The sequence below is a fragment of the Mercenaria mercenaria genome, chromosome 7 (genome assembly GCF_021730395.1).
Source record: "Mercenaria mercenaria strain notata chromosome 7, MADL_Memer_1, whole genome shotgun sequence".
In the NCBI taxonomy this organism is placed as follows: Eukaryota; Metazoa; Mollusca; class Bivalvia; order Venerida; family Veneridae; genus Mercenaria; species Mercenaria mercenaria.
In genome coordinates, this window is record NC_069367.1 from 41,421,055 (window position 1) to 41,440,079 (window position 19,025).

The 19,025-nt window shown below is 34.0% G+C and overlaps 2 protein-coding genes across 2 annotated transcripts; both read right to left on the bottom strand.

Annotated features, from left to right (window-relative positions):
- Window positions 1-5,178: 5,178 nt before the first annotated feature.
- On the bottom strand, window positions 5,179-13,465 carry LOC123555478 (5-hydroxytryptamine receptor 1A-like). The gene is made up of 2 exons (XM_045346089.2): window positions 13,420-13,465; window positions 5,179-13,210 (listed from the first exon to the last, which is right to left on the bottom strand). The coding sequence occupies exon 2, from the start codon at window positions 13,208-13,210 to the stop codon at window positions 11,978-11,980; it is 1,233 nt and encodes a 410-aa protein (XP_045202024.2). The 5' UTR covers window positions 13,420-13,465; the 3' UTR covers window positions 5,179-11,977.
- On the bottom strand, window positions 11,022-11,594 carry LOC123555922 (5-hydroxytryptamine receptor 1A-like). Its single transcript, XM_045346509.2, has one exon. It carries the CDS (start codon window positions 11,592-11,594, stop codon window positions 11,022-11,024), a length of 573 nt encoding a protein of 190 aa, XP_045202444.2.
- Window positions 13,466-19,025: the final 5,560 nt, after the last annotated feature.

The following is a 19,025-nucleotide window of genomic DNA, read 5'->3' on the forward strand; positions in this document are numbered from 1 at the left end:
GGATGGTAACATTAGCTTATGCAGGATTTTTACGTTTCGACGAACTGAGTAATATCAAATGTAAAGATATATCCATTGAAAACAATCATATAAAAATTAATATAAGAAAGAGTAAAAACAGATCAATACAGATTTGAAAATGAAGATTTAGTAAGCAGTGGTACTACTTCAGCCTGTCCTGTTAGTATGTTACAGAAGTGTATAAGATTAGGAGGTATAGATATCTCTTCAGATTGTTTTTTATTCAAACCTGCGTTTAAATCTATGTCAGGTTTAAAATTAATCCAAAAAGACAAAAAGTTAAGTTACACCAGAACAAGAGAATGTATTGCATCGCTTTTTAAGTCTGTAGCTCCAGAACTCAATGTTGGTCTTCATTCTTTAAGATCAGGTGGCGCATCCGTAGCAGCAAACAACAATGTAAATGACCGGTGTCTGAAAAGGCACGGACGGTGGGAGTCAGATTTTGCTAAAGATATGTACGTCTCTGATTCATTAGAGAAAAGACTAAATATTTCTAGATCTTTAAATATCTAAGGACAAAATTTCAAATGTTTTGTTGTTTTTCCGTCGTATAAAAAGAACATTTTTTTTCAAGGAGCTGAAGATTTGATGTTAGTTTAGACATACAGACTTAGCTTTCTTGTTATTAAAACATGTTGATCGCATTTGTAAGCAAAGCAGATCATTTTTCTCCTTTTCCTCCTTTTCTTACTTTAAAAGGTTCTAGCCAGGGTGCATCGCTACAAGGCGAAATGTATATTTGTTGAGATTACTTGTAGTAAAGAGAATACTATTACCTTTTTCGCATTACGTAGTATAGCGGAAAAGTTATAACTGCAAGTTACGGTTCATTAAACCGCTTCAGTAAGAGGTATTGAAAAGGTAGCAAATGGTTCATTGTTTTGTCTAAAAATCATTTGTATCGGGTATGTGATATATTGATGTAAAAATTGGTCAGTTCTAGCGTGCACCTCAGTAGTACATTGAATACGGACATTAAGTTTTCAAATTTTAGAAATTTTAAGATTAAAATTTCATCTGTGATATACATACATGAAAAAATCTTTAGATTTCAATATTCTCATGTTAGCAATTGTTTAAAAAAACTGTATAACATTTTAAATACTGTCGTATTGTTCTATCTAGTTGTCCTGTCGGAGCACGTTTCGGGCATTCATGTTATTCTTATACAGGCCTGAACAGAATTTTGTGGGGTCCGGGAGCAGTTTTTGACAGGTCAAATAAATTTTACAATATATGTGTGAAGTCCACACACACCACTGAGGAAGGCACTGAACTTGTTTTTTTTGGGGGGGTGGGGGGGGGGGGGGGGGGGTTTGGACACAGGTTTTCAGAGCTAAATTCTCTGTTTTTTCCTGGACGTCGTGTTTTCCGGTGAGGTGGAAAATTGAGAGAGCCACAATGAGTTATAGTATCATTTGTATAACACTGTATAATTGTATAATGTGTATCGTAATAAACGGCCTCTCGTAGCCAGGGTGCATCGCTACAAGGCGAAATGTATATATTTGTTGAGCTTATTTGCAGTAAAGAGAAGACATTTCCATAGAAACTGTGTCATACATGATCAAATTTCTAATAGCCAGTGCAAATGAAAATATGATAATACCGGCAACTATATATTTGACTGCATGGATTGTGATCTGTTTAGCAAAAGGTTTACATATTCTTCTATGCCTGTCTATTGAAATGACACATAACAAAATACATGAACCTGCAATGGTCCAACGATTTAGAAAATGTGTCACCTTGCACAGAAACCTTCGACTGTTTCTCAAGTTTAAAATTACCTCAACAAGATTTGGGATAACCAGTAAACACACCATAAAGTCTACTATTGAAAGGCTTATTATCATGTTGACAGTCGTAGTTCGTGTTGATTTTGTTGTGTAAAAGATCATCGCCAAAATGTTGCCGATGATCCCAACAGCGCCCAGAATCGCACCCCAAACAATAACTGGAAGTAGGCGCTTGAAAATTTGGTGCTGTGTCTGGTAAAGTATATCATCGCCACTCTTGTTCGAATCTTGCATCTGAAAAAATATTCAGAAAATCGATGTTTCAAGCTATTTGTTGATGTCCATTTTAGTGGAACTAGACGGAAACGATTTTTAAATATCACTGACATAAGGATAATGAATTTTTGTAAATAATGTACTATAATATTACGTTTTGCTCTCAGTTATACGATTGATTATTTGAGGTTTGCATGTGTATTTATGTAGTAATTGTTGCTTTATTGGCATATAACTGTTTATTAGTGTACAACGCCCCGCTGAATATGTTTTATAGGTAGAAGTAGGCGTTTAGGCAGATAAACAAGTTTCAAAGTTTCAAAGACTTAATTCTAGGAATGATACTATCAATTTACATAAGAATAAAATCACACCATTAAATATTCATTTTTTTTTCAAACGGTAGCCGCAATGCCAACTGACCATTCAATAATAAAATTATAAATCATAAAATATTTACCTTGATAACGCTATAGAGACACGGAACATAAAACTAATCAAGTCTCTCATGGAAAGTTAAGATAATAATGTAATAATAATATAACCTAGTACATTATAATATAAAACAGCTATAATTTCCGCCTAGAAAGGTGATTTAGTTCTTGATGACAAATTTGTTAACAATTGTGTTTGATCATCAAAGGGACAATAGATTAGTGGAAGCGGCCAGTCATTCATTTCCTTTATACCAAATTAAGAAGAAGTTTAAGATCTTTATGAATTATATGTAAAGAAAAGCAATAGGATATTATTCAGGAATTGTGGTAAACTTTTTATTGTATATAACGATAATATACGAGGGCTTTCAAAAATACTAGTAACGTAGACTTTTTCTCTAGCTTTTATAAACTTTAATGAAGCAAAACAAGAAATATACCATCATGATTTGCAGTCTTTCTACTAACTGCACTGCAAATTTGACGCGATTATGATCATGCATGATTCAGGAGTTACGCTTCCTCGAAAACAGTCACTTACACGGACCCCGCGCACGGCGATCATATTTCAACGACGCTAACGACGTCGTGCCTTCATTGTGATGCTTTCATTAAGTCTGCATTAATTCATATTTATAAATTTATTATATAAATTTTCATGAGCAATACTTAAGTCAAAACAAATTGTTTGGTTAGAATACTAAATATGTATGAACACTTACGACACGCATCTCAGACAGGGTACTCAACGTGAGTACTTGGTCTTTATCTACGGTGTCATACATTGGCGTTAACGTCCATTTGCAGTTTTTCCGTTTTCTCCCTCGATCTCCGCTGTTTTAAGCAATTTTGGACCATTTGAGAATCGTTTATACCACTTTAAGGTATAGACACAGATGACTGAACATTGCTGTTGCGTCTGCTTCATTGAATTATGATTTGCAGTTGCTGTTCGCCATAACTAAGCAACTGTCTTATCATCCATGTTAGTCGATGACGACATTACATGCATCATAAACAGTAATACTCACTTAGTTCAAACGTTGTTTTCTTCCGTCTCCCATGTCGGAATGACGTCATACTCTAAGTACATGTCGCCCTGACGTGTTGCTGCACTTTGGTGTATTTTTGGGCAAAAGTGTACTTTAAGCTGCGAACATTAGCGATCGAATTCAAATCGCGACAGATCAAAAAGCGACTGCGCCGGTTATGCGTAGTTATGGTAATAAAAACGTTCGACGCGCTTCGCCTATCAGCAAAAATGTTACAAAAATATATGACCAAATAACAGAGAGATTCCGAATTACAACGATATATTTCACATTATTATTTACACAATAAGCCACATTTGACAGCAAAAGTCTACGTTATTTTTGAACAGCCCTCGTATATATCACAAACAGTGATTTGTCACTGAGTAAAATCATGAATCAAGTGCTAATGAATTATAAAATAATACGTATCTGAACGACAAACAATGATTCAATGATTTTCTTCAAGAAAAAAAATCCCGGGATATATTATTTCAATTCTAACACGATGTCTAAATGTTTTCTGTTCCAGCGCTTCAAGCTATGACGTAATTATAACGCACAAATGGTGACTTTACTACAAAATTATACAGAGTCTCGGTTTGTTAAAGAATTATAACCCAGACGGTGATATTAAGTTGAAAAAGATCATTGCTTGAAGTTCAGATGCGAGGAAATAATATCACGAGGGCGCAGTCAGAGATTGTGATTGGTAGTTGAATACGGTTATTGTTTTGAGTTCAAATGCGAGAGAATTGTATTTTGAGGGTACCAAATCTTTGCCAGTTTTGCGTTGTTTTCTTTTCCAACGTGCCGCTATGATGTTTATGATTGTGGAGTACAGCATCAGTTTGCTTTGTTTAACGGGAAAATAAATTGGTTTGTGTTAGGATATATGATATGTTATGTCTAACAATTTCTGTTGAAAAATCCCTCAAGTCATTATTTCAGGACAATGCGAGTGAAGCTTGCTTGACGACTTTCTCAAATATGTTTTGGGAGCCTACTCCTTTTACACACCCTCTATCTGCATTCAGCAAGAACAATATTCTTTTTCAAATAGTAATTCTTAGATGAGAAACGCGTATCATTTATGCAAATAAGGCACCTTTAGAGTGACTAAATGAAGATCTTTTCTGCTGTTTCTCTTTCGTCAAATATCCCCCACTCCCTCATTTTCAAAATAAAATGCATATAATATTTCAAGACACAGTCTAGCATCACCTAAACAGAACATTGTCTTATTTATGTCATTACTCTCAGTTCCTTGATTCAGTCACTTTCTGATAGCTGCCTTGCGCATCCACTCACACTTACAATTAGTTATTTCAAGTCTACTATGTTTTGTACATTCATAACATTATGACGTCATGTCAGTTTAATGTCTTAATTTTCCGCACTCTGATTAAATACGCGACTGTCATTATATCTGTAATATAAATTACAATTTCAGGATATCATACAGGCTCAAATATGGATTGGCTCATAGTAATAATAAGCAAAAGAACAATATGCTTATTAAAGGCAGTTACTTCGTTTGTTGTACTTAATCTGCTATTAATTTTGTAGAAAACGCAACTAAAACCAGTGAGATCCTTTAACAAAAACTGTACAGTAACAGAAACAAAATAAAAGAAAAGAAAACAAAACAAAAAATGAACAACAAATTCGAGGTTCTTTCATACCAGTTTTATTACAACAGACACCCACACAATATCTGACAAACGTTATAATATACAAAAATGTGTAAATACAGAGCACAATTCAAAGTTAGAAATAAAACATATATCACGATTAGATGTCTTTAAGTAGTAATTGAAAAATTATTGCTTATTTATCACAAATAGATTTATAGACATTATAACATACAAAAAATGTGAAAATACATAGCACAAATCAAATTTAGAGTGAAAACGAATATCATTATTTTTTGTAGGTAACTGAATATTTATTGCTCATCTATCACACATAGAAATTAACATAGAGTCAGACGTTTTGACAGCTTTTTTATGGCCATAAAATAGCTCATAATACCTGATTAAAAAATTCAGTCTTGGTGTGCTTAGGCCATACCAAATTGATTAATAGTTCTTCGGAAAATTTTCAAAAAAAATGGGAGCGAGCGAGCGAATTTTTTTTTTCTCAATTTTGATTTTTTCAGAGGCGGGAAGCTTTTACATGGAGCGAGCGGGTATTTTTTTTTTTTTTTGCAGTTATGATTATACATGAAGTTAACATTTCTTTAAGAATAACACAGAACTTAAATATTTACAGTGTGTCTAAGACAGTAGATAGCTTTTCTGTATGTTTTAAAGACTACATGAATGGTTTTGTAAATAAATTCTTGCTAAAACTCATTGAATCACTTTGTTTTTATTTTGTTTTTATAATTACTGAGGGATGAGTGTCTTATTTTTAATTTTGATTGTTCTACATTAATCTGAAGGCGTGCCCATTTAACGGCAGAGGATGACGAATATTTAAGACAAAACAGGCACCCAAGCGGAATAACATATCTTCCGAAACCCAGTTAGATGGCTTTGACACATGAGCAACTTTGTGCCCCTAGTGAAACTCCAAACGGCAGAGGTGAGGGGAAAGTAATAATTCACTTGACCAATGAGACCAAACGGAGTTGGGCACACAAATGCTTCGACATTGCTCGAATCCACTGGAATAATTTCTTAACAGATAAACTTAGCTTAAGTTTTTGTGGTAGAGGTTCATTTCAGTCAAAAATGATAACAGACGGACAAAAAATGATCCCAATATGGCCACTCATTAAAAGTGTTATTTGTTGTGCTTTGATTGACCAAGAAATTTTGAGTTGGGAAGGTCTGTTTTTTTCAGATTCTTTCTTTCAATCAATTCACAGCCAATTAATATTCAAACCAGGAAAATTGGGGTTACAATACGACAGAAATTATTTTTTATATCTACACAACTTATTTGAAAAGCTAAACATTTTTTAAAAATGAATATATGCATTTTGATAGAATATCTGACTGCCATACTAAAGAAGTTACGTTCAAAACAATTTGGGCCCGAGACAATTAATGTGATGGATCAGTCAGGATCTGTGAACAAACTTTTTTTTATAAGAAAGCACTGGCTTTGGCTCTAGATCTAAAATATTTAACTAAACACACTAATAACAAATGGTTTGAAAACTTTATCTGAACAATATTTCTATGTTTAATCCAAATATTTTCAATTTGAATCCCCGTGGCCGTGCACGTCTTACAAGTCCGGCTTTGTACTTTTCACCGTATAATTTGAACAATCGTAGAACGTGCCTACTTCATCACCTACCGGCACATCGAAGGCCATGTGTGGCACTAGCACAGACACTTCAGATTTAAAACAAATGATGAACAACACCATAATTCCTGACTTTTTGAGTTTGTGTCATCAGCTACATGTATTACGAACGCATGGATTCCGGTCAATATCACTTTGACGCATTAAAACAGCGATAAAACCTGTTTACCGTTATCATTCCGGACCGCGTAATCAGAAAAAAAAAAAAAAAATTTCGGCGATTTTTATGTACGTGCGGGCGGGTGAATTTTTTTTTTCTTTTTCTCGGGAATGAAATCATTGATGCGGTAGTTCCGACGAACGACAAATCAATTTGGTATGGCCTTACAGTGAATTTTGTGCATGTGCTATTGTAACATTTATGGTTTTCTTATCATGTTTCCTCATTTTAAATAAGGAATTTGTGCCTTTTGACTAGAAACTTGAAGAAATTTCAATTTTCTGTACAACCGATCTGGATACTAATATGTGAATCTAACATACAGATGGAAAATTGAATAATTAAGGAAAGATGTCAAATCGATATATAAAAAGAAAAAAGAGCAGATTGTAAAACATGTATGCCACTATATAAAATCTATCAAACAATAGGCATTAATCAGTAATATAAAGTACAATTTAAGGATATCATACATTGACAGGTTAAAATGTGAATTGGCTTATCGTAATAATAGGTCCTTCACCTAATTATAAAAAATACAAAAGAATAATATGTTTATTACATGCGACTACTTTTGGTGTCCCTAAACAAAAGTCTTTCCCTATTATCAATGCCATAATTCCAACTTTCAAAACGTCCAAAATGCCTGCACCGCTCTGATTTTCGCAAATAATATTGTTACAATTAGAATTATTATGTATTATCATACACAGATAAGAACAAAGTTAATCACTGGATAGCTTAACCCCTTACCTTGCTAAATGTTTATAATGAACTTGTCCATTTCCGTATTTGGACAGCACCATTAACTGTTGAAAGGTGTGCTTACCAAAATGATACTGGCTTAATAGTTGTAGATCATGATCTACACCGGCTGCAAAGGCAAAATCAATCAAACAAAGCATGGAAGGGCTAAATTAGTAGATAAAGATTTGAACAAGTCGGTCCTTGTCCCAACATCAACAGCAAAGGCTCCCTTTTTATGTTAAATACGTTCAAAAGCACTGCCCTACTTAATGTAGATCAGAACAGAAGAGATATACATATGAGTAATGATACTCAACCCAACAAGAATTCATTTGATAACATATGGTTTTCTCTACAACAAAAGAGAAGCTCTATATGTCTAAGTAATATATGAACATGTCAATATATCTCATCACACAAGTAAACATACCAAATATATAAATGTACAAAAACTCCCAACACAATTATACTGCTTCAATGGATGTTCAACTTTGTCAGAGAATTATCATAAGTTTTCGTGTATAGTACTTATATGATATAAATACATAAAACTGAGCTATATATGACAGGTTAGAATGTAGCGTTGAAAATTGATGTAGATTGTAACAAACCAGTTTATACATTTGTTATTTTCCGCCAACTAGGTAAGATTATAAGCTTCCAAGGGTCAAATTTTCCATTGACAATTTGACGCAACTTTAGATCTTGTGAAATAGTGACTTTGACTGCAGTAAATTGTTAAATAAAATGCCAAAAATAAAGTTGTCTGTTTCCATTTAATTGACTAAAGTTGTCTTTTTCACAAAAAAAACGATGCATTAACATATGACCCATTTAACACGAATAATTAGATTCAAGTAAAAATATGATAAACTATGATAAGACTTTCAATATTGACAATGTGTAAGGTCTGAAAGATGCAAAAGATGCTAAAAGGGTCTTAACTTGTAACAATGGTGATATTGAAATTCAGAGGTAAAGTACGTCGTGTTATTAGAATTCAAATGTGGAGAATTTTGTCGTGATATTGAAATTGAAAAAGTGGAAAATGTCATGTCATTCGTCTACATCGTATAGGCCTACTGTAACAGTAAATGCACAGAAAAATAAAACAACTCTAGGCCCAATTCTAAATTAATATATAATTAATTAAATTAATATTGTAATCTAACATCTTCAACTTTATCTTTTAAATATAACTGTGTAAGTAAAATTGAATACATTTTATGAGAATTTTCAACAGTTGAAGTAGATCTAAATATCTAAACACAAAACATGTACTGAAAGATGGGCACTGGGTATCTTTAAATATTCATGGTATACGTAACCTATAGTTATGCCATACATACATATATAATGACATGTGTATACATTTTTCATAAATAATCATTTTCTGGATGAACACAGAGGCAACATTTCACATGTGAACTTGGTCCTAGATTTATTCTAGCATGAAATTTATGAACACGTGGAGACATATAATTACATATGAAACTAATATGAAACTATAATATGGTTATATCGTGTCAGGATATTGAACCACGGCAATTACATATTTTACAATGTAATACACAAAAAGATATACAACAATCCTTCATTTCGATTTTATCTCTTTTACATAAAACAATGGGTCGATATAAGAAGATATGAATAACGTTAAGTCTCCATTTACTTTCAACAAATACTTTATATTATCAATTAAAACTTAACATTTAAATAGATGAAAGGAGTACTTGAATAAAAGTATTTTTTTACGAGATGTCTTCCCAGTAATGGCCTTGTTTATTTTTCTGACATGACATTTTATAAGAAATATTTTGCGTATTCAAGGAAATATTTGCCACTTGGACACATTGTAATTGATCATTACACTATAGCTTTCATAACAAAGAATAACCATACACATTGCTCTATGCAGTATTTTTAAATTCTAAAAGGACAAATTAAATTCCCTCCAGTCCTAATTTTGATTCATATGATTTATGTTGTTCTTAATATTTCTAACGTCAAGTATAATATCTATTAGCCTCATAATTTGCAAGGGCTGCTGGCAATGTTATTGCTGCAACAACAACAACAGCAGCAGCAGCAACAACAACAACAACAGAAAACAAAGAAAAATAACGCACATACGGAATCGCTGATACTGTACATCTTACAAATAAACAGTATTGTGCAAGACAGTATACAATGTACTTCTAAGTGTCTTTGATGCCTATGTAGGAATTTTATGTGACACATTAGTGATGTCTTAACGTCTTTGTTATAATCACCCGAGTGATGATTAAGTGATTCTGTTAGTAATCCAGTGAATAATTTCGTACTAGACGGGATTTTATATTAGGACAAACAGTATATAGACTTTGTTCGAAGCATACATGTAGTGGCGAGTGTCTTCTTTCATCGGTTTTTAAAATACATTGTCAGTGTTATGTTATTAAAACCTATTACAATTAACATCATTTGGCATGTCTATTAAAGACTCGGGCAGTATTACGATAGTTTCTCAAACTGTGCTATTTTTTTCAGGTTGGTCTTCTTGTAGCACTATCCTCGCGTTCGCTTGTCCATCTTATATTATCGGAATATATATTTTACAAAACCTTATTAGGGGCCTCCGTGGCCGAGTGGTTAAGGTCGCTAACTTCAAATCACTTGCCCCTCATCGATGTTCGAGCCTCACTCGGGGCGTTGGCTTCTTCATGTGAGGAAGCCATCCAGCTGGCTTACGGAAGGTCGGTGGTTCTACCCAGGTGCCCGCTCGTGATGAAATAATGCACGGAGGGTCTTCCTCCACCACTAAAAGCTGGAAAGTCGCCATATGACCTATCATGTGTCGATGCGACGTTAAATCCAACAAAACAAAACAAAACCTTATTATCGAAATTTAGCTTTAGTTTTGAAACAAAATTCTAAGACTTTTGCGACAAGGTATATAATTTTTTTTAATGGAGATGGTCTCTTGGTGACACGCTTGACTGTTAATCCAGAGGTCCGGAGATCAAATCTCCGTTCAGCACTGGAAATTTCTGAAATGCTCTTGAGTGTCTCATTGAAACACGCTAAATGAGTCCATTTTCGCTATAAGTAATAATTTGACATATCATCTAATCAAGATCCTCCCTTACCAAAGATCAATATTTAGACAATTTTTCACAATGATCATAGTTTCGAAATATATTCCAGGAGAATGAAATTTTAGTAGTTTAGTATTTAAAACTATAACTGCATTTTATAATTTTTACGTGGATCAAACTAGCCTTTGCATTTATTTTTGTCAAAACCGTCAAAATCCACATTTTAAGAACTTCCTAAAGTCGGGATTGAAAACACAGTAAAAGACCGGATTGAAGACACTGTTTAGAATTGGCAATAGTAATGCAAACTGGCTTCCTGTTTTCATTTCGAAATCTATCCCAATACCAAGATAAACCCTCATGATAACTCTTATCATAAAGTAAGGTGCGAAACACAGAATGAAAACCATTGATGCCGCAAACATCATAATGGTAAGATTCCTTTCTATGACACTTTTGACCGCGACGAGTTTGACATCAGACTTTATTATGTCATTTGCATTTCGCTTTGAAAAATTGCAGACAGTGAGCACTCTCGGATTGAGAGTAAGCACAGGAGGCCGATGACTTCCCTCCTGAGACGCTTGTGCTTTATCATTATTATCTCTATATGAACTTTCCTTATCCACCCCTCTTGATACATCAAGGTCTTCTGAAATATTCCAGTCTCTACCACCATCGGTATCACATGTGACGGAGCTCGTTTCCGTTATGCTCTGTTTGCGTTTGATGTTGTGTTGCACTTTTGGCGATTCCCGCTTCATTTTATGTCTCTGCTTCATCAAGATAAAAATTGCATTCGAATATGTCACGATGATGGTAACCCAAATTACTAAGATGATAAGAACATCCAGTGAATTCAAAGAATAAACAATAATATTTAAGTCTGGATCGTCCGTAACTGTACAGCAATATCCAGTTGTAGTCCTCATTGAAACACGCTAAATGAGTCCATTTTCGCTATAAGTGATAATTTGACATATCATCTAATCAAGATCCTCCCTTACCAAAGATCAATATTTAGACAATTTTTCACAATGATCATAGTTTCGAAATATATTCCAGGAAAATGAAATTTTAGTAATTTAGTATTTAAAACTATAACTGCATTTTATAATTTTTACGTGGATCATACTAGCCTTTGCATTTATTTTTGTCAAAACCGTCAAAATCCACATTTTAAGAACTTCCTAAAGTCGGGATTGAAAACACAGTAAATGACCGGATTGAAGACACTGTTTAGAATTGGCAATAGTAATGCAAACTGGCTTCCTGTTTTCATTTCAAAATCTATCCCAATACCAAGATAAACCCTCATGATAACTCTTATCACAAAGTAAGGTGCAAAACACAGAATGAAAACCATTGATGCCGCAAACATCATAATGGTAAGATTCCTTTCTATGACACTTTTGACCGCGACGAGTTTGACATCAGACTTTATTATGTCATTTGCATTTCGCTTTGAAAAATTGCAGACAGTGAGCACTCTCGGATTGAGAGTAAGCACAGGAGGCCGATGACTTCCCTCCTGAGACGCTTGTGCTTTATCATTATTATCTCTATATGAACTTTCCTTATCCACCCCTCTTGATACATCAAGGTCTTCTGAAATATTCCAGTCTCTACCACCATCGGTATCACATGTGACGGAGCTCGTTTCCGTTATGCTCTGTTTGCGTTTGATGTTGTGTTGCACTTTTGGCGATTCCCGCTTCATTCTATGTCTCTGCTTCATCAAGATAAAAATTGCATTCGAATATGTCACAATGATGGTAACCCAAATTACTAAGATGATAAGAACATCCAGTGAATTCAAAGAATAAACAATAATATTTAAGTCTGGATCGTCCGTAACTGTACAGCAATATCCAGTTGTAGTCCTGTTAATACTTGATGTTGAAATTTCGATAGCAACTGTGTCATAAATGATCAAATTTCTAATTCCAAGTGCAAATGAAAATGTGATAATACCGGCAACTATATATTTGACTGCATGGATTGTGATCTGTTTAGCAAAAGGTTTACAGATTCTTCTATGCCTGTCTATTGATATGACCCATAACAAAATAATTGAACTTGCAATGGTCCAATGATTTAGAAAAAATGTCACCTTGCAAAGAAACGTTTGGTTGTTTCCCACGTTTAAAACTACCAGAACAAGATTTGGAATAACCAGTAAACACACCATAAAGTCTACTATTGAAAGGATTATTATCAAGTTGACAGTCGTGGTTCGTTTTGACTTTGTTGTGTAAAATATCATCGCCAAAATATTGCCGATGATACCAACAGCGCCCAGAATTGCAATACACACAATAACTGGAAGTAGGCGCATGAACTTTTGGTGCTGTGTCCGGTAAAGTATGTCATCGCCACTCTTGTTGGAATCTTGCATCTAAAATATACAGTAAATCGATGTTTATGTCCATAAAAGCATTTTATAGCTATCAGTCGATGTCCATTTCCTTGGAACTAGACACAAACGATAAATACCTTAGAAAATTGCATAAGAAATACATCAAACCATTAAATAGTCATTTTCAAGCGATACTCGCAATGTCAGCTGACCATTCAATAAAAAGAGTAAATTATTAAAATATTTACCTTGATAACGCTATGGGGACATGGAACATAAAACGAACCAGGTATGTTGTGGAAAGTTTGAATAATAATGTAATAATGATTATATAAACTAGTACACTATAATATAAAATAGCTATAACTTCCACCCAGCAAGATGATTTTCGTACATGATGAGTAATTTGTTAACAATTGTGTTTGATCATCAAAGGATCAAAGAGGTTCAATGAGTGCTGCCAGTCATTCATTTCCTTCGTACCAAATTAAAAAGAAGTTTAAGATCTTCATGACTTATATTAAAGAAAAGCAGACAAAAATACCATTTGGGATACATAATTTCAATTCTAACACGATGTCTACATTTGTATTGATATCCATGGGGACCATCCGCCGAATGTTTGCCTGTTTTTGTGGTTTAATTTCTTTTCCAGCGTTTCAAGCTATGACGTAATAATTATAACGTAAAAAATTGTGACCTTGCTACAAAATGATACACTGTCATAGGCTTCTTTGTTTTATAATTATATCCCAGACGGTGATATGTAGTTGAATAAGATAATTGTTTGAAGTTCAGATGTGAAGAAATAATATCACGAGGGCGCAGCCCGAGACTGTGATTTATAGTTGATTAAGGTCATTTTTAGTTCAAATGCGATAATTATATTACGAGGGCACCAAATCTTTGCCGATTTTTTTTTGTGGTTTTCTTTTCCAACGTGTCGCTATGATGTTTTATACTGTAAAGAAATAATTGTGGAGTACAAACTGTGACTTTGTTGCATAATAACAAACAGCAGCAGTTTGCTTTGTTTAACAGGAAAAACAAATTGGGTCGTATTATGATATATAATATGTTATGTCTCATCTTTTCTGGTGATGAAGTCCTCGAGTTATTATTTCAGGACAACGCGAATAAAGCTAGGTTGACAGCATCAGTTAGCATTGTTTAGCGGGAAAATGAATTATGTCGTGTTAGGATATATATATATATATATATATATATATATATTTTCTGTCTTACCTTTTCTGATGAAGCAGCCTTCTAGTCATTATTTCAGGACAACGCGAGTGAAACTAGCTTGACGACGTCCTCAAATATATTTGTGTAGCCTCCTCCTTTTCCATATTCTTTACCTAAAAGCCGTTAAATGCATTCAGCAAATACAATTTTCTTTTCCAACTAGTCATTATAATAAGGACAATTTTAAGCAAATAAGGCACCTTTAGAGTGACTTAATGAAGATCTTCATACAATGCATTTTCTGCAGTTTTTCTTCCGTCAAATTATTCCCCCACCCCCTTATTTTCAGAATAAAATGCATCTTATGTTTCAAGAAGTAAATATCTATGCACAGTCTAGCATCACCTGAACTAAACATTGTCTTATTTATGTCTTTACTCTCAGTTCCTTGATTCAGTCACTTTCTGATCGCTGCCTTGCGCATCCACCCACTACATTTAGTTACTTCAACGTCTACTATGTTTTGTACTTTGATTTTAAGACATCATGACGTCATTTCTGTTTAATGTCTTATTTTTCCGCACTCTGCTTAAATACGCGGCTGTCAGATATCAAAATATCTGTCTAACATTATAATATGCAAAAAATGTGAAAATACACAGCGCAATCCAATGTTAGAAATAAAAACTTATATCATCATTTGTTTCGTAGTCAGTTGAATAATTATTGCTTATTTATCACAAATAGATATGAACATATAGATTATATAGGTTATGGCCATAGAATAGCTCATATTATGTGAGTAAAAAAAGTCAGACTTGGTGTGCTTATAGCGAATTTTTATGCATGTACTATTGTATCATTTATGGTTTTCTTATCAATGTTTCCTCATTTTAAATAAGAAAATTGCGCCTTTTGTCTAGAAACTTGGAATAAATTTCGATTTTCTGTACAACCGATCTGGATAGCACATGATTGTGTGAATCTAACATACAAATGGAAAACTTTAAATAGTTAAGGAATGATGCTAAGAAGATATGTAAAAAACTGTATAAAAGCATGCATGCCACTATGAAAATTTGTCAAGCAATAAGGCATAATTCTGTAATAAAAAGTATAATTTAAGGATTTCATACAGTGTCAGGTTCAGAGGTAAATTGGCTCATAGTAATAACAGGCCCTTCACCTAATAAAAAAAATGCAAATGAACAATATGTTTATTAAATGCGACTACTTTTGGTGTCCCTAGACAAAAGTCTTCTCCCAGTATCAACATCAAAAACTAGGTAATTTCCGTGCGATTACGTAGTCTCGTCTGCTACTTCGGTATTCTTCGGCAATGAATCTAGCTCATATTATCAATGGTTTCCGTAACAACCGGAGAATGCCAAAATCACATATGAAAAAACGTAGTCCAACGGAAATTACCAACTGTCATTACAGGTCCACTACGTGGAGGATTGTTTTAGCCCGACTATACTCAATGCTATTTCTTCCGTCAGTGATTTAATGACACCCCCACCCACTAAAAAATATCATACATAAAAACAAACATTTATGTAGCAAGCCCGGTTTGTTGTAAAATGCAATATTTAAGTTGTTTAATTTGAAGTGTATAGTGTATGGAACTATTTATATCATATATTATACCTGATTTATATAGCGCCCTTTTCATGATAAACACATTCAAAGACGCTTTGCATACATCAAAAGAGATATACATAAAACGAGTTATAACATCTTTAATCGAACAAGAATTCATTTGATAACATAATTATGGTTGTGACAGGAAAGGCCGTACCGGCGACAGTAACCATCAGAACAAATCAACACCCTTTACAATATTTACAAATTTATTTACATAAGATGATTATTTACAATGAATAGATGATATGAAGAAAAAAACTGATTATAAGAAAAAAAAATAAAAGTTCAGTATCACCAGATACAAAGTTCGTATAGTTCCATTCTAATGTGACGAGGTACAGTTCTTTAATTTAATTGCGAACTTTAAGTAGCACCAACAATATCAAAACGTATCTTGAAATAGAGTCCCTTTAAACCGTGAATACGTTGATTCCGTATTGGCTCCCTATGGTGGTAGGTGATTGCATCCATGAGCTGACTTCAGAGGATAACAAAAATCATCGTCTTTGCGGTTTACGGCACAACCATGGGACGAAAGCCCGCCCGCTTAGCTCAGTAGGTAAGAGCGTTGGTCTACGGATCGCGGGGTCGCGAGTTCGATCCTCGGGCGGGGCGTATGTTCTCCGTGACTATTTGATAAACGACATTGTGTCTGAAATCATTAGTCCTCCACCTCTGATAATTCATGTGGGGAAGTTGGCAGTTACTTGCGGAGAACAGGTTTGTACTGGTACAGAATCCAGGAACACTGGTTAGGTTAACTGCCCGCCGTTACATGACTGAAATACTGTTGAAAAACGGCGTTAAAACCAAAACGAAACGAAAACCATGGGACGAAAGCTCTGCGCTGGGAATATCACATCCAGGCGAGTGAAGACAAGTGAACCTAGGGCATTGTACTTCCGGGTTATGACATCACCAGGTAAAATCGTCTGGCGGAAGAAGTTAAAATATATAACATATGGTAAGCACCATAGCAAAACAAATAAGTCAGGGCATAAAACTGCTCCTTTGGGTACACCATACCTCCGTAGGCTCCCATAGATAATACGTGCTACTTATACAAAACATATGTGCTACTAAGTTCAGACGTCACATGATTAAAATACGTCACTAATTACTTCCATTATTACAAAAAATACTTACTTAAAAGACTAAAGTTAAAGTATGAAAAAGATATGAAAAGTATATGATGAAAGATTATAGTAATGGAAATGATAAACTGCAGCCATTATTTACAACTACAAATTAACAAAATTCAATGTAAATCAAACGTTATATGATAGTTGGCATCCATATAATATCTAATGCCATACAACAAAACGGACATTGTATGTGTATGCAATAGACTGTCACACAATTTCATATTACAATAATATATTACATACATGGTACTAGACTTGCCATATAGATTTATACATAACAATACAATGCAGTAACGGCGTTCCATAATTAACAAAATGTTTGACATAAGTTTTTGAAACAGTGCTTTACAATTATCACGATACAAATTTCAGTACAAATTTTACATCTTATATAAATGAAACATTTTAGATTCCTCTTTCGAAATAATTTACAAAAGTCTGAAAAATTTAATAAATCATCCTGACATACCGAAACTAGCCAAAATCATATGCCGAAAAGTAAATGTTACAGAATTCTGTAGAATGCACAAAAATTTACCAAATAAAAATCGTAATGCAAAAATCATACAAAAATCTAACAAATAAATTTCTTACCTCGATCGAGCATAAATTTCTAGCAAGAAAATAATTCAGACATAGATTCGTCTATAATGTCGGAAAGTGGTGTGCGCAAGGCATATCTAGTCCAGTCTATTTAAAGGATAATGTCCCGCCAAATGCTAAATTTCATGGGATTCACGGCCTATGCGTGAACTCTTACTATTTCTATTTCCACGGGATTCACGATATAGCCGGGAAATCTGACTACTTTGGCGCGGATTTAAATTGACAATTTGAGGCCCATTATAGTGGTTTTGGGGATAAAAATATAAATTACTGAAGTTTATAAAATATCAACTTTCTTATTACTGAACCGAATTTAATGAAATTTACATGGATATTTAAGTTATGAAATACAGAAAAACATGAGAGGTATTTTATGCGTGAAATCTGACATTTACCTCAATAACTCAAAAATTTACAAAAAGATGATGCGATACCTGCATTTACACTACAGATAAAATAAGGCCCGTATGTCAATTTGTGACAATGGTTTTCTCTAAAACAAAGGAGAAGCTCTATATGTCTAAGCAACATACTCATTACACAAGTAAACATACAAAATATATAAATGTACAATAACTCCAAACCCAACTAGACTGCTTAAATGGATGTTCAACTTTGTCAGAGAACTATCATAGAAATACAAGTTTTCAGGTATAGTTCTTATATCATACAAATGCTTAAAACTGAGCTATATACGACAGGTTAGGCTGTGGCGTTGAAAATTGATGTCGATTTAAACATTTCAGTATATACATTTATTTATTTCTACCGACTAGATAAGATTATAAGATTCCCAGGATCAATTGTTTCTTTTGGCGATTTGACGCAACTTTAGATCTTGTGAAAAAGTAATTTAAACTGCAGGAAATTGTTAAATAAGATCTATTTCACAAAAACAATGCCTTGATATCCCTTTAATGTATGACCCATTTAACACGAGTAACTCATATTCAAGTGAAAATGTCGCTGACTTCAAATCACTTGCCGCTCATTGATGTGGGTTCGAGCCTCACTCGGGGCGTTGAATTCTTCATGTGAGGAAGCTATTCACTTGGCTTACGGAAGGCCGGTGGTTCTACCCAGGTACCCAGCCCGCTCGTGATAAAATAATGCACGGAGGGGCCCCTGGGATATTCCTCCATCATCAAATCTGGAAAGTCGCCATATGACCTGAATTGTGTCGTAGCGACGTTAAACCCAACTGAATCAAATCATGTGAAAATACGATAAACTATGATATGACTTTTGATACTGGCAATGTGTAAGAGAGA